The sequence below is a fragment of the Tachypleus tridentatus genome, chromosome 7 (genome assembly GCF_004210375.1).
Source record: "Tachypleus tridentatus isolate NWPU-2018 chromosome 7, ASM421037v1, whole genome shotgun sequence".
In the NCBI taxonomy this organism is placed as follows: domain Eukaryota; kingdom Metazoa; phylum Arthropoda; class Merostomata; order Xiphosura; family Limulidae; genus Tachypleus; species Tachypleus tridentatus.
Genome location: NC_134831.1, coordinates 157,238,392 through 157,260,158, shown reverse-complemented (window position 1 = coordinate 157,260,158; position 21,767 = coordinate 157,238,392). Strand labels below are relative to the sequence as shown.

General features: G+C 32.1%; 1 protein-coding gene across 2 annotated transcripts in view; it reads left to right on the top strand.

The window, feature by feature from the left end:
• Positions 1-9,367: 9,367 nt before the first annotated feature.
• LOC143256988 (tetratricopeptide repeat protein 38-like) overlaps positions 9,368-21,767 on the top strand; it is a 46,490-nt gene continuing 34,090 nt past the window's right edge. For both annotated transcript variants that reach the window (XM_076515011.1, XM_076515010.1), the window contains exons 1-3: positions 9,368-9,497; positions 10,762-10,810; positions 21,074-21,151. In XM_076515011.1, coding sequence (XP_076371126.1) covers positions 10,781-10,810; positions 21,074-21,151 — 108 coding nt within the window. In that variant the 5' untranslated portion in view covers positions 9,368-9,497; positions 10,762-10,780. The remainder of the gene's footprint in view (positions 9,498-10,761; positions 10,811-21,073; positions 21,152-21,767) is intronic.

The window sequence follows — 21,767 nt, the reverse complement described above, 5'->3', positions numbered from 1 at the left end:
AACAGAACATTTTCTGTTAGTGAAACACTCATGTTGTATACGATAGAGAAAAATAAAGCTATGTGACTTCAAAAATTTTCTGTATGCATATTGAAACGGCCCGGCATGGCCAGGTGGATAAGGCCGCGGGTTCGAATCCCCGTCGCACCAAACATGCTCGCCTTTTCAGCCTTGGGGGCTTTATAATGTAATGGTCAATCCCACTATTCATTGGTAAAAGTGTAACCCAAGAGTTGGAGGTGGGTAGTGATGACTAGTTGCCTTCCCTCTAGTCTTACACTGCTAAATTACGGACGGCTAATGCAGATAACCCTCGAGTAGCTTTGGGCGAAATTAAAGAAACAAAAAAACAAGAATATTGAACTGTAAGAAAATTCCATAAATAATAAAAAACAAATCACATAACGACAAAGGGGATGGTTATTTAACACGTGGTAAAGTCCTGTACTAAACTATTTTAGAAACATAGGTCAGTAATCTGAAATAAACATATATTAATATAGAAATTACAATAAACAAAATTTAAATTCAATAAAGTAACACACAGAGTAATTACGATTACCCTAAATGTAAAGTTAAAATAAATTAAATCTAACCAAAGTAGGGTTACAATATAAAATTTTTCTAAAAATATTCTCGTTCACACTTTCAGTTATTGTGTGAGTAGTAGTTTAAATCTTGAAAACTATTTCAATGTTAAGCAATACATTGGCTTATTTTCTTCATATTATAAAAGTAGTGAAATGAAGAAGAATTGCTTGATAGAAACCAATCACAAATTATCTTCTGCTTATAAAATATTTTTACAGTACATTCTATTACTCGACTTTCTTGAGTATAATCAAATATTACCTTAGTTAATTTTTTTAGTTTCGCTCAAAGTCACCCGTCACTAATTTATCATAAATATACTACACGGAAGGAAGCTAGTCAACACCACCCCTACCAACTTTCAAGCAATTCTTGTACTAAAAAATGAAAAAAAAAATGTCTATCACGTTATAACTCCCTTACCGTTGAAAGGTTAAGTATTGACAGTAATAAGGTTTGGAATTTACAATTTGCAGAACACGAGCTGAGCGCCCCTAACCACCAGAACACCATATATTAAGAACACATTGTTATCTAACTTTGATATTTCTAATGATTTTATTCAGTTCCCTTGATACTTTTTTTTAGGACAGAAATAAAATGAAACTACTTTACACAGTTTTAAAATATTGAGCGTACCTAAATATTACTAGATTATTAAACATAAAATTTCTTCCAACTTTACGGAAAAGATCCAACTGCTTACCTCTTAAACAAAAATATCCTAAAAGAAAAAAAAAACTGTTTGACAAAGCAAAATATTTAAATCAACTCGTAGTCAGTTGCAGGAAATTATGGAAATCTAGTGTGTTTCCTTGAATTTCCATATTAACAATCATCCACGTATAAATGTTGTTAAATTCTTTAATATATGATAAATTCCAAATCTGTAAAACGGGCACTCATTATTGAAAACTTCCTTATTGTGATTACAGAAACGTGTGTATATATGTATGAGAAGACTAAATCCATATATGAATTATGGACTTCAAGGAAGATATATGCAAGATACTCTTATGGTCTGGATGTCTCTTTCTGGCGAAACATGATTATAATCAATTATATTTGTCAAAAAAACAGTAGTGTTAGGTTTAAAAATATTTTACAATTACATTCTTTATTCGGCAGTTTGATGAAATTTATCTGGAAATTTACTCTATTTCCTATCACATGTTAAGTTTTCTTTTATTTATGCATGTTTCATAGATAATTAAAAACTTGCTGCAGACAACACAAATATTTTGGTAGAAATGAGGAAACCAGTAATTACATATGATTAATTGGCGGTTACAGTTTGTCAAATAAATATTCTCATTTCTGCTAGAGGTTTTATAAGCATGTGAAATTACAGTTACAAAGTGAAAACTTTCAAAATAATTATTCTAGACTTATTGCCTTGGTTACGGAGCCGAGCAGTGAAGTTAGGACTGCTAAAAACAGAAGGTTCTCCGATCTTGGGCTTAGGCGTGTATTACCCTAGGAATTTTATAAGATTAGTCACAAAAAACACAAGTTTACACAAAGGTTAAATACAAATATAAGTTATAATATACTAAACAATAATATAATTAACAACTGAACCTATGATCTTGTATTTGTGTCTGAGTGACTGATGAGAACTGAAGAATACTTTAATAGATAAAGGAAATCTTCCCAGTGTGGGTAGGTTCACTTGTAGGTCAAACTATGAAAAGAAAAAGTGTTGAAAAGCAATGAATTAACATATACCCTTAGTTAAGCTGGAAACTGCGTTAACTTATTGAAAAAAAAACAACAAAATGAAGTACCTGTCCTTTATCCGAGTTACGAACTTAAAAAATGTGAGCGTGGATGCTAAGATAAATGATACAAAAGTCCTAACTTTCATACAGTTTATTGATAACATATTATTACCTCACCCAAAGTTATGTATAAAATACAAAGGTGTGTGTTTTCTCATAGTAAAGCCACATCAAGCTATCTACTGAGACCACCGAGAGGTATTGAACTCCTGATTGTAGAGTTGTAGACTTATCGCTGTACCAGTGGAGTACAAGACGCAAGAAATCACTATTAGTATACGTAAAACAATGTGTACATTGTATGATGGTCAGCACTATCTGCATTTTCTCCTTTCACAATATGTTCATGTTATGTTATAGAAGTTTTAATGTTTATGTATGTTTGTATTTTCTTATTGCAAAGTCACATTGAGCTATCTGTTGTGTCCATCGAGAAAAATCAAACCTCTGGTTTTGTGTAAATCCAAATACTTTCTGTTATCCCACCGAGCGGAGGTGGGAAAATGTAATAACGTCTTTCTTGTTTGATATATGAATGTAGTTAACGTTGATTTGCCTCAAATATGATAAATGTTTAATAATATTAATGGTGAGGGTGGAAGGGTTGTAAACCCTTATCCCCATTAACATGCCCCTTGTTCCAAACTATACTCTACAATGTTCAGTTGAGGTTGGCTCAGTGACCTAGGTATACTTAGAAAATGAACAAGATAGGCAGACATGGATTTTTGCGCTTTATATGCATAGATAGTCTATGCGGCATCCAAGATTTTACTTGGATTTAACAAAAGCACAATAACATTAAGATTTAAATAGTGAAACGAATGATACATGACTCACAAAATTTGTGCTCCTCCCATTGTTACAGCGATATGTCTTAAGATTTACAATGCTAGAAACCGGGTAGAGTCCATTGTGCAGTTTTGTGCATAACGGCAAATCAGCCAACAAGTTATAAACAGCCTGACATGGACGGGGGGTTAGGGTGCTCGACTTGTAATCTGATGATCACGGGTTCGAATCCCCGTAACATACTCGTCATTGTAAGTATGGGTCGTTGTAATGTGACGGTGGGTGGTAATGACTAGCAGCCTTCCCTTAGTCTTACACTACTAAATTACGGACGGCTAACGCAGATAGCTCTCTTATAGTTTTGTGCGAAATTCTGGTACAAATAAACATATAATTAACTAAATATTTCTGCTAAATAATCACTGCCTAAAAGCTACAAAAATAGAGAAAACTAAAGTGAGCTAAAACTACGTAAGTCTGTTTAATGATTAAACAGTTGGTCAGTTGCATAATGTAGAATAATGAATTAGTCGAAATATCATAACAATACTTAGATTACTAAGGTAATTTAGATTATTGTATAGTGAATAAATATAACTCAAACCTCCATAGAAATCGTAGAGATCTGTGCTATAAATGCGTTAAATCTGGTAAAGATTTCTTTGATCCTCTTCCAAGCTCAAATACTGCCTTAAATATATCACTAAACTTTTCAATTCTGATACAAGAAAGAAGCAGTAATTGGTTCTTGTTAGATCATATTTTTTTTATCTTCACGTAGCTGGGTTCAACGCTTAAATAAACTGGAGTTAGCAATTCTCTTAAGTGCATCTTATACATCTAATCAAGAGCTATTAGTAACATATACACATAATTATGTTATCGTACTGTATTGCTAAATAAAACAGCTAAACAATGCATATCTGAAAATAATTGGTCAAGTAATCATCATTTCAAAAAATATAACTCTTTTGAAAGTGCAAGTTCGAGATAGATAAAAGTAACTTTTCATACAATCAAAACTTGTTTCTTTGTTTGTTGTCAAACGTAAAGCTACACAATGGGCTATCTGTGCTCTACCCACCACAATTGTCAAAACCCAGTTTTTGCTTTTAAGCCAGTAAAAATACTAAAGAGTAACTGAAGAACACATACAACCACACATAAGCAACTAGTGATTCAGAGGTAAATTAGCAATTTTCTAGCTTCCACTCGTTTAGTAACAAAATTTTGACAGTGACTGTGGAATACAGGAGCATAGTAAAAATTACATATCATATTGCTTAATTGACGTTATTTTATTGTGATACTTCAAAAAGTACCATGTTTGCTTCCTATGTAACTTAGTCTCTTTTAAAATATCAAGTTTTTCAATTAATACTTTTATAAATATACAGTCATGTGAAAAAGTTAGGACGCCTTATTAAAGCCTATGTATTTTTGTAACATTTTTGGATATATAGATATTTAATCTCAATTTTAACTATAATGAGAGATTATAGGAATATAACTAAACAATTAGAACTGAAGAAAAGACTTTTCAAGATCTTCTGTAAATATAATTCTACAAAAATGCATATTCTAACTGAGGAAAAAGTTAGGACACCCCCACATTTATTCCCACTTAAAATGGCTCAACTCACACACAGGTGTATCATACCAAGTGCACATGATTAGAAGATCGTTATTCAGCATTTTGAATGAGGCTTGCTCTATTTAACTCTCAGACATTTAGCTTGGTGTGCTCCTGACTGTTGAAGTGAGAGTGAGCACCATGGTGAGAGCAAAAGAGCTGTCTGAGGCTGTCTGAAAATACACAGGCTTTCATAGGGTGTCCTAACTTTTTTACGACTGTATATTATTTCCCAATTTATATAAAACTAACCTTATTTTGTATGCTAGCTACACACGGCCAAGGAGTGAGTCCTAATTAGTTACGGTTGGAGCTTTTCGCAAAATATATTGTTGAAGACGTAGTCGCGGTATTTATCTACTTTTTATAGTGATATTGCTTTGTTTAAGATTAGAAATGCCTGGAGCTATAAAACCTTCACCAAGGAAATTACCAGTGACGTTAGAATGGTGATATTATTATTTGTATATTATGTTGTGTTCTTTCAATCTTTCCATCTACAGTTCTCATCGGGCCAAAGAGAGTAACATTGTCTGATTCACTCGTTTCTTTGGACTTGTTGTCTTGAAAATCAATTGATTTTACTTTGCTTAACATTGTATTATACTTTTGTCTTTCAAATCATTAAAACTAAAGCCTCAAATACATTTGTTGATATTTCTTTCGTTTTCTGTGGTTACTATACTTTTCTGTCAAGTAATTCATGAAACTGAGAATACCACAAAATAAAGTGGAATATTAAAGTTTGGTGTCATGATTACCGGATTTGTTTTCTGGGACTTACAACGCTAAAAATCAATGGTAAGTTGTGAGTTGATGGTCTTAATCCTAAGTGAGTAGGTTCCTACAAGACAAACAGAACAATCAGGAGGGCCCACTAGTTGAAGTTGTTTTGCTTCCAGAAAAAGGAGCGAGCTTTCAACAATAAAATTTGTGCCTCGTGGAGCAGACAAAAAGAGTGTGGCTGAAATATGATTTTTAAGTTACCTTGTTACCCAGAAACAGGCACCAAGCATTCTTCTAAATATTGGGTTTCGTAGGTTTCAACCATACTCATTGCTTTTGATACTATGTTTTTCTCAGCCTGGTATTGGCTGATATTCCACTAGACTTCTCTAAGAGTCACAGTGAAAAAAATAAACTGGTTTCTCTTCCAGACTTTAATGTGGAGCTAGGGTAAACTTTACTATTTTCTTAAGTACTTCTAGTAGCATAATGCTTGGAATAGTTGGAGTTAAGAGAAAGTTGTAAAACGCTAAATATTAAGTCTTGATAGACCAACACTTGACTCAATTGAATTCTTAAGGGAGGAGAAGAAACAATTCAATAAATATGACACAATTGTAACTGAGTTGTGCCACCATTCTGATCTTGTAGAATACAGTTACCTATTGTAAAAGGGATTTGTCAGAGAAGGTTACCACTTATGTGAATTCTTTGCAATTCTTATGCGGAAAAGCATACTTACTATAACATCAGCATTTGCAAAGATTCATCAGAAATAATTTGTTTTAGTGACTGACAAGTAAAATGATGCATCATTATCTAGATATACCTTTGAATGTAGACAGTACCTGTCACGACTAGTTACAAGTAATAGGTCTGAGCAGGTCACAATAGAAGAACAAGTGACAGCAATGCTGAAGTGGCTTCACCTCAAACAGACAATACTCTGAGATGGAACGCGGTAAGGAAAGCTTATGTTATACCAAGTGCTACACGGACAAGGACATGTCTGAGAACCTTGATAAAATCAAACATGGCAACAATTCACACCATAAGTCTTTGTAAAGCAGTTTACTATTGTAAATAACATTTCAACCACTACGGTGTCTACTACATTCCAACCAACCTTAATAGCCATGTATCGGGCAAAGGGTCTTATTGGTAATGGTTGTATCAGACAGAGTTTTGTTGATATATTATTATACATTGTTCTCTATTTTCAACTTAGAAATTTTTATTAATAATCCCTAGAATCTTCCATAATGGTTTTTCGTTTTACTACTTCCACTTAAAAATAAACCTAGAAAACACATAAATACTCTTTAGTTGTGGAGAAGCAGCTTACTATAAAGTGAACTGCATTATCTTCTCCTGCGGCAAATTAGGCAAAACTGCTTTTCCTTTTACCCAGATGATCCTAGAGGATCGAAATCATGCTACTGCTGCAACCATTCTGCTTACATAAAATTAACAGAGCCCTGTTTGGGTTTTGGATTATACAGCCTTTGAAAAGTATTTTTCATCTCCAGTGATACTTTTCAGAAAGAATGAAATCAAACTAAGCTCCTGTTTTTATTTTAGATGTTACAACACGATAACGTAAAATGATGTCGTCCCACTTCTATGGACACACTAGAATATATCTATTTGTTTAGCACTTTAGAACTGACTTTTGATTACTAGCAAGGTAAGATGGATAATTAAAGTAGGTTTCAGTATAAAATGACCTGTGTAAAATTTCAATCGTGAAATTTAAACTGTGCAAGGTATCTGATGGAACTTATACTTCTTGTTTCAGTCTACTGCTTAACATATAGAAATATTTCTTTAGCAGGTAAGAAAAAGATGCTTGACAATGAAACCAGGTGTAATTTCACAGTTTGTGACTTGCAAGGTCTCGATCAGCGCAGTGAAGGTTGTAATATTCAGTAATAGCCTTAACTCTGAAAAAGAAAATAAACGCAATTCCTAGGTTTCACTTCGTATTACTAATGGATGTTGGTCGATTTCTAAGATCGATGCACTGCTATGATTTTGGTATACATTTTAGATTAATGAAGACTATGGACTATGGACACACTTAGGTGTGCTTTACTAGCAGCTTTAGTGATACTATTTTCAGTGTAGGATTATTCATTCCTGCTGAATACTGACACTCACGACGTTGAAAGTGGAGTAGTATTTTTATGGGTACCGATGGGGTTTCTGTTTTGTTTGAATAACGACTTAATTTAAACTTTTTTCGAGATTTTAACTATTCCCATCTCTTCAAATCAGTCAACTCAAACTTTCTGTTTAACTCAGCAACAACTGTTATTCTAGTTTAATGCATGCACTATTCTCATCTGTAAGATTACAACCGAACCTGAGAATAATATGTTATCATTATTTATTATTACACAATCAATATTCTTAATTGGAATAAAGATTCAGAGCAATGTGCAAAGTATGTTTTCTAAAAGGTTTTTGAATGTGTTTAATGAATCATTATATAACCAAACAGATAAAGTGACTATTGGCTACAATGAACCGAAAAACATAATAAGTCTTTTTTTTTGTGATGAACATGAAATCCTTTTATAGTAATACTGATGAAATGAGCTTTAATTCATAGTTTATAAACAAATATGGATTATTTTTATTTTTCTTGGAAATTATCGCTATGTAAAACAGTTTCTTTTAAAACTCAGTAAAAACATTCAATATGTCATTACTTCCCTTTTTCTTATATACATAAAAATGTATCATAAAATATGAAATACACTAAGCTAATTAAACATTTACAAATTTAATAGAAAACGAACTGATTAACTTCTGAATATATAAAGGAGTCTCATAAAAAGTGATTATATCTTTATATCCGGCTATTTTCAGTTCTAATCTTATACGGGGTAATTCGAGTAGTGATAAAATAAAACTTCTTAATTATAAATATTAAACTTACGAAATAATAGTATCCGAACCCTAAAACAGCAAGTCTGTTTTTACACAGTTTTAGTCAATAAATGATTATTGTTGCGCATTATAGCTTTAGTGGCCAAGTATCTGTTTGTTTTTGTTAGAACTTATATATTTAGATTAATTTCGAACCCCTGGTGGCGCAAAGATAAGTCCGTGGTCTAATAGATTTAAAATAACGAGTTTTTTCTTATCCGCAGTGAGCACAGTTCAAGTATTGAAAAATATGTTATTTCTTTAAATCTTTTATATTTAGACTTTTTTCAGTACCCGTGCTGGCTCAGCGAGAAGTCTGTGGGCTTATGACGATAAAATAAAGGTTATTAATACCTCGGATGGGCATAACTCTAATGTAGTTTTGTTCTTAATAACAAACAAAGAATACCAAATGCAACGGTAATTTTGCATTATACCTATCACTTTCTCTCCTTACTCATAAAGGTCAATGTCAAATAAAATAATAAATTATTAATTGAAATTCGATCAAATACACAAAATTTTGTTATCCGACGAGCAGATTAGTTAATCACTTTACTGCTCGTCCCCAGTTGGGACGGTCTACATATTTACAAAAATCAGGAGTTTGATTTTCCTTGATGGACACAGCAGATAACCTGATGTGGATTTGCTATAAGAAAAACACATACACACACAACCCTTTACCGCTTCTCACTCATTTCAGACAGCTGTCATTTGTTGAGCAACAACTTACTGCGTATCTATGATCATCATTTTAAAAAAATAAAATGAACTTCTACTCAAAATTTCAAGCTTTGTCCTTGAACTGCACGTTTAAGCCTTAAAGAGTGTCTGTATACCCAAAACACTTGTGATTTCGCTCAAAACATCAGATGTTAGGACATCTGACGTCACCAGGTGACGTCAAATCATAACAGCATTAGTATATCAAATTTTAAATATTATATCCGAAGCTGATTTCTTCCAGTAGGGTAAAGATCCATGTTTGTGGATGAGCCACCTTAATCCTTGAAGAATTAAATCCATACATTTCAAAGGTATGAAAACATGATATCAGTAATAATAACTGTTCACGTAGTTTGTAGGTTTACTCTTTGATTATTTTTAGATAAATATCCAATCTTTGCATAAAACATTATATTAATTATTTTACGTTTATGTGTGAATACTACCATTGACCATGAAATTACATACATGCACCAATTTATAATGCTATTACAAAATAGGACATTTCAGTTTTTCTTACAAGGTTGCCAATTAATAATACTTTAGATAGAGTTTTGCCAAAGTAAGACTTGCAAAGTCGTTTGGCAAAATATAAAGCCACGTATATTGTTTTGGAAGAGATATGTTTATTTTCGTCATTGCTGAATAGCTCAAAACTGCATTTCTCACACATACGATCTACTTGAAATATTTTCAGTATGATTTTAAAGTATAAGTTTACAGTTTACTAAAATATGTTACGTACTTGCTCAACACTATCTGCGTAAATGTGTACAATTATTATTAATTGCCATATTATCTTTGTTTTCACTCCTCTAGAGATTGAAATATTATGAAATATCAGTTTGAAATATGTATGTACATATCCTTTTCAGTCATGATTTTTTCAGATGAAATAAAAACTACACTTTATGTTTATACTTGCAAAACTGATTAATAAGGGTAATCTTATTCTTTTATCTCACACAAAATTATTCTATGTAATGGTTGCTACTCTGCCCACGCTGGCATATTTTGATCCACCTACAAATGTGATCAGTTAAAAGTAAAACACTTTATTAACACAATATGTACCATTGTGGTTAACTTCTCAATAAGTATTAAATATTGCGTACATTTCAAGTATATATTCATGATCATATAAATATATATATATTTGTATAGTTCAATAAGAAATGAACAATATGTCTAAAAATAAAACGTTTCTCAAGCCTAATGTCTTTCATACTGAGATGCAAAAATGAATATCTCTATGACAAGGAAAATTATTTAACTTTATCATAATAACTAAAATTATATAGTTATAATTTTTGTTTAATATATTTTTGCACACATTCTTAAAATATTATCGATAGTTCTTTCCACTTTACTAAGTTTCAAATGTTTAGTTATTATTTTAAGTTACCTAGAAAACCATATAGTAAATGTAATGCTGTAAACATCGGTATAATAAATTAGCATCAAATATGACAATATGTATTTGGTAAAGCAAGAAACATTTGAGGAAGATAAAAGTAAGAAAAATTAATTAAAAATACTGAATATTAGAATTGATTTTTATCCATTCTTTTATAGTGAAAGAAAGCTTTGAAGAATGATTCGCTCAAACTTTAGAGATGCAAAGGTAAGAACATTGTTACATTAACATCAAAAATAAACTACACTTTTGGAACAAAGTATTAGAGAGATGAAGAAACAACTTTCGACTCCAGACAAAATTGAAGATAAAAATGGTAGAAAATTCAAATTCTTTCATAGGTATTAATGTTAGATAGATTGAAATTAACAGGAGAACAATTATCCTTATGTCTTGGGAGGACTGTACATTTGTGATAGTAAATAACTGATACATATGAAGCTCTTTAAAAGATTCAGATAGTGTGCAAGATTGGTTATTTGAATAGTTGTTTTCTTTGGACCATAATTGTTTGCTCTTCAAGTTTAACGTGCAGATTTACGAAAAGTATGTAACATGAAATTATCGACACTAGATTTTTGGTTATGGCCAGTATTGGGATTGAAAAGTGTGGTTAATTTAGTTAGAGTACCGATATTGTTCACTTTATCATAAAATGTTGGTTTACTTGTTTATGTTTGTAGAGTTGGCTTGAATATAGTTTGTTGAAAATGTGTAACATAAACCGATCAGTTAATCATGTCAAAGTAAATTAATTTATTTCTTTTGATAACTATTTTTATGATTGTTTGACAGAATCGCTCTGAGGTTTCAAAGTAGATATAGCTTGGTTCACTTGAATTACTTTCAAACACTCCATTGTTTATATTCCGCGAAACAGTTCAAGCAATAGACTGACCGTACTGACCAATAGATATTGCCTATATATATATCTGTCTCTTTCCTTCTTTTTTTTTCACAAAACTAGTGGTATGTAATATATATAATGTAATTAGTGTGATATATAAAGCATTTATACATATTTAGTGTATATTTTACAATATCAGCATCGTTTTAACTGTAAATTAATGCTTTAATAAAAGTACCTTACATATACTTACTTTGCTCGTGAATTAAGTGGCTCATCACCTCCTTGAAGTGTATATTGTTTGATACTAGCGACTCACAGAACTAGGTCTACAAGTTTTCAGCTTTGTTTTGAAAAGCAGGAATGTGAACCAGTAAAGCTAAATCAACATGCTCAACGTCCCACTTAAACGTCCAAATACACTGGATCCGAAATATTAAATCAATATCTAGGCCATGGAAATTATTCTAAAAAACGTAGAGTTACTCTGTTTGAAATGAAATAAATTTCGAGTTACTACTTGTAGTTGTTCTTTTTTAATTACGTAGTATTCTTAAGTCGTGGATTTTATTTTTATTTTCCTTCATGTTGTGAAGAAAACAGATAGCTTCGTAATCATGTAAGCGTTACAGATCATCTGTATAATGTTAAATCATCCGATTGTCCACTACGACCTATAATACCGACCTATGAATCATTCAATCAGAAACAGATAAATGCATAACGTGGGCATTTTCCAAAAATATAGCATCAGCTGGCTCATTTTTCAAAGACTCTTTTAACTTCAAGTCTATTCTTGATCAACTAAACTATAATGCTTTAATGGCTACTTTGATGTAATCTTCCCTTCATTGAAGTCCCAACTACCGAAGCTTGTAAGATAGCTTTAGAATTTTATATCCAAAACCCCAATCCATTAATGCACATCCCAAGCAACCAATTAGCAACTCATATATAATTTACTACCACCAAAACTAACTTTATGCTCAATGACCAAAGCTACATACAAATAAATGGCTTAAGTGTGGGGAATCCCGTATCACTAATTCTAGTCAACATTTTCATAATACAGATTAGATCTCAAGCTATCAGTTCGGCCTTACATTCACCACTAACCTCGTACAGATATGTTGACGATAAAGTTGCTGGATTTACATCTACAGAACACACTCAATTATTTCAACCAAATTAACTACATTCCCCCTAACTTAAATTCACCTGTAAACAGGAAAAAGCAAACTAATTTCATATCATTTCTTTACCTCAATATCACAAGATTGTTTTGTTTTTGAATTTCGCGCAAAGCTACACGAGGGCTATCTGCACTAGCCGTCCCTAATTCAGCAGTGTAAGGCAGCTAGTTATCACCACCCACCTTCAACTCTTGGGCTACTCTTTTACTAACGGGGATTGACCGTCATATTATAACGCCCCCACGGCTGAAAGGGCGAACATGTTTGGTGTGATGGGGATTCGAGCCCGTGACCCTCAGATTACGAGTCGAACGCCTTAACACACTTGGCCATGTCGGGCCCAATATCATAAGAACCGAGATACAACTCAAAACAGAAATTCACAGAAAAATCACTCATACTGGACTACACATTTCCTGGGACTCAGCACATTAAACCAAACAAAAACTCACCATATTAAGAAACCAAATAAACACAGCTGCAAAATTATGCTCAACCGATAAATTGATTACGAAATCAAGAAACTAAAACAACACTTCATCAACATCAACAAATTTCCTTAAAAACCGTTGAGAGAATTATATACACATGCACCTAGACCACCAACACAGTCAACTACAAATAAACAATTATAACTTTAATGAGCCAACTACAAAAAATCCTTACACTACTGCATACCATATATTTTCCATATCAGCAAAAAAAATAACCAACTTGTAACAAAATACAACATTCGAGTAAACAAAGAATATATTCAAAAATCAGGTACACACTAAAGTCCATATTATGTAAAACGTACCACGACAACATAACACCAACATTAATTATAAAATACAATACAAAAACTGACATTATTTCTATATTGGAGAAACAAGCAGAAAACTGGAAACCGGATTTAAAGAACATAAAAAAACACAAATCGAATAAACACAACATAAGCATAGAAAACACTCAGATACTAAGTAGAGAAACAAATATAAATAAATGCAAAATCAAAAAAGCTCTACTTATACAACAACTCAAACCAAAGTAGAATCAATATAAAGGAACACTTTTTATATATACTAATTCATAACGTAACATCTAATTGCAACGCACCTTATAATCTTGTACCTATTTACACTCTCGTCCATGAGACATGTGCCGGCAACGATTAGATCCGAACTCTCTCTTTGTTAACCTGAAGATGACCTGAGAAGGTCGAAGCTTCTTCTGCACTTTATTTTAATTAAAGTTTTAATGTCCATACCAGTCGTATTGAGAATACATTTTTATTTCAAGTGGGTTTCTAGTCATTGCATAATTATATTAATATTCATATTTAGTACAACAGAAAGTCAGTGGAAGTGCTTGCCTTCAGTATACTCTTAATATTTTGTGTATCCCTCTTTTACTTTAACAACTTTAGACAGTCATTCAGGCATTGTTGCAATCAAAGTGTCCAATGGGATTTTACTCTAAATGTATCTAATATACTCCCATAAAGTTTCTTAAATTTTTGATCTATAAAATCCCAGATCTGTTTAATTGAAATGAGATCAAGGCATTGTGGTGGCCATTATTGTACTTCAATAACTCCAGCTGCTTCTTTCTTTGTTAAGTAATTTCTGCATAGGTTGAGTGAGTGTATGGTGTCATTATCTTTTTTATAGTAGAATCTCTCACCAATGATATACAAACTATTGGGTATACCATGACGGATCAGTATTTTATGGCATTTGCACTGGTTCATTATTACTTCTATTTGGCAAATATCTCCTTTCGCCTCAGCAGAAAAAACACTCCCAAACTATTACAATGCGTCCCACGTGCTTCACAAAAAGTGCTATGATTGAGGTAAGCATCTTTACCAGTTATTTTGCCGGTCGCACAACCTACGCTTTGAACCAAGTATTTCAGACCTGGATTCATTTGTCCACAACATCCTTTTTTCAATTATCAACAGTCAAGCTTTTGTACTTTTAAAAAATATAAATCTCTTGACAATCTTTAGAGATCGAAGTAAAGGTTTTTACCTGCTACAGAAACAAATATTCCATTCTTATTGAGTCTTTTTGATACTGTAGATCTGGACACTTTTCGGTCATTTGATATATGGTAATATATCTCATGATTAACAAACAGTGACAGTCTTCCTTCTGTCCCGAAGGCTGCATAAATGAAGATACTTAACATCAGTATTATCGGGTTTTACCTGTATCTGTATTGCGACCTATGATGTACTTGATAGTGTTTATGGAGCATTTTGAGTCCGCAGTCACCTTCCAACCACTAAAGGTCGCTGCTCTCTACATCCATACACACGGTCAAATTGAAGGATATTCTGCATGGACGATAACAGGTTTTACCACATTCGAGATATAACAATGTAAAAAAATTGAACTTGAACCAAGTATTACAGGATCATTATTATATTAAAAAAATTCAAACATATAGAACAATAAGTTAATTAAGAATAAGTATTATAACACTTCAATAAGATAGAAACACATTTAAGTCGAATGTTATTTTAATCATTCCATAAAGCGAGTTTATAGTTTCGAATTTTATTGCTTTCAGACTTTTGTTTATTTGTTTTTTAATTTCGTGCAAAGCTACACGAAGGCTATCTGCACTATCCGTCCCTAATTTATCACTGTAAAGCTAGAAAGAAGACAGCTAGTGATCATCAACCACCACCAACTCTTTGGCTACTCTTTTACCTGTAAACAGAGAGATTGATCGAAAGATTATAACGCCCATACGGCTGAAGGGGTACGCATATTTGGAGTAATTGAGATTAGAACCCGCAACCCTCTTATTCCTAGTCGAGAGCCCTAACAACGTTTATTTCTGTGTAAAGTAAATTAAATACATGAACATAAACTAACATTCCAAAAGTTTGGAGCGTTACTGTTTGCCAAGTATACAATTATGCTTTTAGTTTAGATCCTAGGCATTTCCATTCTCATTCGACTAAATTAGTCTTGAAGAAAATCCTGAATAAGTTATTATTCTTTCTGCTAAATTAATCGGTCTTTATTAAAGGCCGTACAGCTGTTCCAACGATGACTTCTATTGATGTATTCACTGTTCAAGAGGACTAAAAGAAATCTTAGATTAAGTTAATTTAAAGGCTCATATTTTCAAAATAAACCTCTTCTATAAACACATTTAGAAAATACGCATGTTCTGTGTATGAGAAACCACATGATGTTGATTAACAATCTCACTTACATCAAGTAACCATTTGTGAAAATGATGACGAGCCTTTGATTTCCATCATAATGGTTTTTTTTTCTTATCAGGATCAGTATTAATAATAATTGTGTAATATATTTACACCTAATCTATAATATTCATTTGGGATAACTTTTATTTTTAAATGGAATAATTAATGAACGTATTACTGCTGTTGTGTTTTACAGAAGATCCATTTTTGGCAAATGAGTGTTTTCTTATAGCAAAGCCACATCGGGATATTTGATGAGCTCACCGAGGCGAATCAAACCCCTGATTTTAACGTTGTAAATCCTTAGACTTACCGCTGTTCTAGCGGGGACTTTTCGCAAATAAAGAAGCAAAGCAGTGACCGCAACAAACGCAGCTGTTTTGATCTGTTAATATATCTGGAACACTACAATTGGAATTGTATAATTTTGAATGAAACTATCTTAATAGTGTTAAGGAAGAAAAGGATCTTGGTTTTGTGGTTATCGGTGTGTTAAGCCGCCCAAGCAAAGTATTGTTGCCAGTGACTGGAAAAATACAATTTTAGGTTGTATCTGGAGAAATATTGGATATATGTTTGAAAAAGCTATAATATCATTTCCTAGGTCATTTGTTATGTCCCGTTTGGTGTATCGTGACCAATCTTGGACTTCTCACCTTACTAATAACATTAAATTATTGAACATGGTTCAGAAGAAGACAACTGAGATGATACCTGGGATGGAAATTTTATCCTATGATAATAGGTTCAGACCTACGAACTTTATTTCTCTGTTTTTTAAAGAATATTTACAGGAGATTTGATTAAGATGTTTAAGAATGTTAAAAAATTGATTGTGTTAACGTATCTTGTTTTCGTATTTAATGGTGAGAATCGTGAGTCTAAATAACACAAATATAAGTTTTGTTAGAGCAGGAGATATCTTCAGCTTAGACACTTCTGTTTTTTAGCAAGGTGGATGGCCTTTAAAACAAATTACCTTCAAATTTGGTAGATGCAGTTAATATCAGAAAGTTTAATGGGAATCTTAATAAGTATTTGTGCAATAAAGACTAGCTATGAATATTTTAGTTTTGTTTGATTTGGTGCATAATACGGAGTAGAGTAGATGACAACGTCAGGCCCTTTGTTTTCTTTAATGCGATGCTTTATTGACAAAGCGTCAAAGATAATATATATATCATAAGCCCGTAATCAAAACTATAGAAGATATGGTAAAGAGAGTATCCCACCACCCACCTCTATTGGCTTAGATTTGACCAAGGCTTAAAGATGATGCATTATTCTGGACTATGACAAAATAATTATTCAGTTATAAACCCACATATCTAATTTATTCTGAGCTGAAATACGTATTTACAAATAAATTTAAAAACATAGATGTCTTGACTGGCACCAGCCATTTATCATCAGGATGATATATTGTTATAGTGTCCATCGTTCTGTCGATATTGACAAAACAGAAAAAGAATGACATTACCTTTACTTACGACAAAGCAATGGAATCAATACATACGTCATGAACATGCATAGGACTTCCATTAATTGTCGTCAACTAATGACGTATAAAAAAGAAAACAGTCTCCAGATACTACGTTAACCTGGTACGTTTTTATTATTCATGCCTCATTGTTTAGCGTCAGGCATGGCCAGGTGGTTAGGGCACTCGATACTACACTGGTATCATCAAAAACTGCTCAAAGCTATTGAATAACAACGTACAAGAAAGGAAACCATGAAGAAGCATCCTGGAGCTGTGGGAAGCTCTAATCCATGAGTGCCATCATGAACCTGCCTACATTTATGCTTCATAAGCTCCAGGTCCTGCCTGGCCAGATAGTTAGGGCACATGACTCGCAATATGAGAGTTGCAGTATCGAATCCCTGTCCCACCAGGCATGCTTGTGCTTTCAGCGTGGTTGAGGCTTTAATATGACGATCAACCTTACTATTCGTTGGTAAAAGTCCTTCTAGTCTTACACTGCTAAATTAGAGACGACTAGCGTAGATAGTCCTTTGTGTAGCTTTGTGCTTATCTAAAAATAAACTATGATATTTTTTCTAAGGATTTATTTGAAGCCTACTAAAGTTATCTGCTCTAGCAGTCCTTAATTTTGAAATAACAAATGGAAGGCAGTTAGTTAAACAACACACTCCCAACTCTCTGGCTGTTCTTTACTTATGTTCAGTGGCAGTAAAATAAAACTCAACTTAAATTACAGATGAAAGCTAAATGATGCTATCACAAATTAAAATAAAAGATAGACAAAAGCTGTTTAATCTTCACTTTACTCAATTAACTCTTACGGAAAGTTATATGATAGTTAAAAATTCGCTTAAGCAATGTTATATTTAAGCCTTGGAATCTTTAAAGAAAAATAAACATTTGAGGAATTAATTGCTAAATTTAAATAAGTGCAATAGATGTAGTACAACCTAGTAATATATTTCTTTTGATTTTTAAAGTACGAATCTATTTTCATAGGAAAAGGTTAAGCATTACAGTTGCTATTCCACAGAAATTTGAACCTCCCTATGGGGCAGGATGGACCTCACGCATTTTAAAGGAATACACAGGTACCTGTGGAATTTAGTATATGGGTTGTGAATTCTCTTCCAGGAGTATCACACTAGTACCCTATAAGACTTATAAGTGTGGCATTGTATTATATTTGGTTCACTTTTTGTTCTGAACAAACATCTTAACATTTCATTTTTGCCCGAAAAACTAGTAGCAATCGTAATAGGAATCAGAAACTGTCCATTCGGTCCAAGTATTTTAGTGAGTGACGATTTTTCTGTTCGTTCACTTTTTTATTTAGTCTTCCCTTGATGTTAGTTATGATCTTAAAAAACCTGATTTTTAACACTGCTTTATCCGAAGGTTGTGCTTGAGATTACTGCATCTGGAGCAACATTGTCAGATATGCTTGAATTGATGTACTTTTATGCTGATTTTCTCTTTTTTGGCACACTAGAAACCATAACCTACAGTTAAATCAAAACCTCAGTTAAGTCATTTATATGTTTCCCTTTTTCTCAAATAAGAATGTCATTACATATATAACCTGCTTTATTGCAAGTATATTGTAATTATTATCACGTTTCTTATTAAATATATCACCTTCTACAGAAATATTAGTATCACTCAAAATAAAAAATGGTAATCTGTCGATATATCAACGAGCAGCATTTTTTAGATTTACATATAGGAAAGAACCTTCTTAACACAGCAGCGCTGTCATAATTTCTTAGTAACATGTTATATTCTTGATCAGATGCCAGATATATTACTATGAGTACTTAATTTCAAGTATGCTTACAATTTTCTTTGATTAGTTTATAGACAAAACTATAGACTTATTTAATTTTGTTATATAAACGTTAACTAGAAAAAATCCTTCAACAACAACAACAGTGTATATATATATATATATAACGAATTGGAACAAACTAAACAGCTAGCCATCAAGAGAAGTTACTCATAATATATATATACATAACCAAATTTTCAATAGTAAAAAGTAATATTTGGATAATTAGGGGTCAGAAGAGCCTACCCCTAAGTCATAATGCTAATATACCTTTTATAGGTGTTCATGAAGTGAAAAATATGTTCGTCAAAGCATTATTTCAAATGAAAGTGTTGACTTGTTTTCTCAAAACATTATTTGTCAAGATATCACTTGTTTTTCGAACATTTAAATTAAAATCCTGTTTTTGAACTTTTCTGAAAAGCTTTATGAAATTTGAAAATGCATGAGGCCAACTATTATAATAAAAGTTTATTTGTAGTTAAGCACAAAGCTATAAAAAGAGCTATCTGTGCTCTGTTTATCACGGGTGTCGAAACCACGTTTTTAGCATTGTAAATCCGCAGACATACCGCTATGCCACTAAGTTGCTAAAAGAAGAAAGACCGGGCTGAAGACTAAAGTTTTATCTGCTGATTAACAAAGTTCATCTAACTTGAGTAATGCTACTGCCATTAGATCTTATGTCACTATATCTAACAGTGCTGTAGTATGTTGGTACTGGCTAATCAAATCATATTAATTTATCTACTGATAAAGAACAGGGAGAATTAACTTACTAATGAAACAGTACAAGACCAATTTTTGGTGTGCAGTTACAATTCAGTCAACATAAATCGACATTTTTACATTAAGACGCAGGTTTAAAAAGATCAGTTGAAAACTACATTCATTCTTACAACTTAAAATATAACCAAAAACACAGTAACATGGCCAGCTTATAACTTTTGATGATTTTATGTGTAAATTCCAGTTCAATATAGAGAACAGTGTATGATCGACTTTTAATTAAAACACAAATTTAGCGCATTAAGGCGTTATAAAGTAAACAAATTTTTACAAATGTAACTTTAGGTAGGTTAATTTGATTTCTACAATTGTAAGTATTGTAAGAATTGTAAATAATAGAAATACACATAGAAGAGTTGAAATAATCTAATTACGACAAATATAAAGCTGGGCTGGAACATTAAAAATTCTCCATGGAGCAATACGCAGTGTAATGTAAAACAAAATTAATTCTGTGTTGCGACATAACTCGAGTTTAGATATTTCTCGACAGAGTAAACGATTACAGCTTTGATTGAAAATATTTATTAACTTAAATATTTATAATGATTGGTTAATAAAGTATGGTTTTTAACATATTTCAGCTGAGTTAGCTAAGTATAACAAAATGTATGTTAAATTTTACAAATGCACAGCAGGAATAATGACAAGTTGTGTTGTATCTCTGTTCTTGGTAATTCATTAACATTGTGTTTAAAATTAATTCAGATTATTACATAATATACAACTAGGATACAAATCAAACATTTTCTAAAACGTTAGTAATTTATGATATGCAGATGTAACATCACACCTTTATCTCCAGAACATATGTAGTCCTGAAATTTTCTTTAGTGGTTTTCTATCGTATATAGCTTCTGGGAACTCATATTGCGAACCCTACAAGTACTATATATGTTTCGAATGCTGTTAAATTGTTATGGGAAACTGTGCGATATCTTCAAATCTTTATGTATTTTGACATATATGCCCACGTAAAATGTACAGGCAATTTTCAGTTTCAAAAGATGTAATGCATTTGTTTATATTTTCTAAGATATTTTTTTTATAAATTTTAACTATGTTAAATTTACGACATATGTATGTATATATATTTATTCCTCACTATTTTGTCAGGCGTGGGCAGAGGAAGGTCTTGTTTTATCAACCAGCAGTGACCAAGCATGTAAGCTGTTTGATGCAGCTCTTACTCAGGTACATTACAACATTCTTTCTGTAGAAACAAGTTCGATACAGTTTTTTTCTTAGAAACTGAACTGCAGTTCATTTTGTTACTGGTAATTCTAAATAGAAAAACCAAGACCAAAAAATGATAATTTTAAAATGAAAGAGTGATAAAATGACCAAATATTTTAATAATTTTGTTACAAATACATTTCTATGATACTGAGGACTTGAATAAACTCTAATAGTTTTAATAGCAATAATATATCAAACTCACAAAAGCAAAAACAAAAATATTTTTAGAACAACAACATTATTACTTATATACGACAAAGTCTGCAAATTTTATTGACCTAGCTTGTAAATTGATTAACAACTTGTGTCCCTACTTATCTGTCTCAAAACGATTATTGCAGTGAAGGTGAAAGACTGGTCTATCGACTTTGAATAGACAATCAGCACATTTTGAATGAGTTTTTCAGTTTGTCACTTTTATATTCTAAAGAAATACTGATGATAATATTCATAAGTTGATCAGTGATGTTTGTGTCCATGGTTTTTAGCCAATCACTTTTTTATTTTTCACATTACGCACTAAAGTGGATAGAGTGTTAAATGTGTCATAGATACGTTAATTTTAGAACGT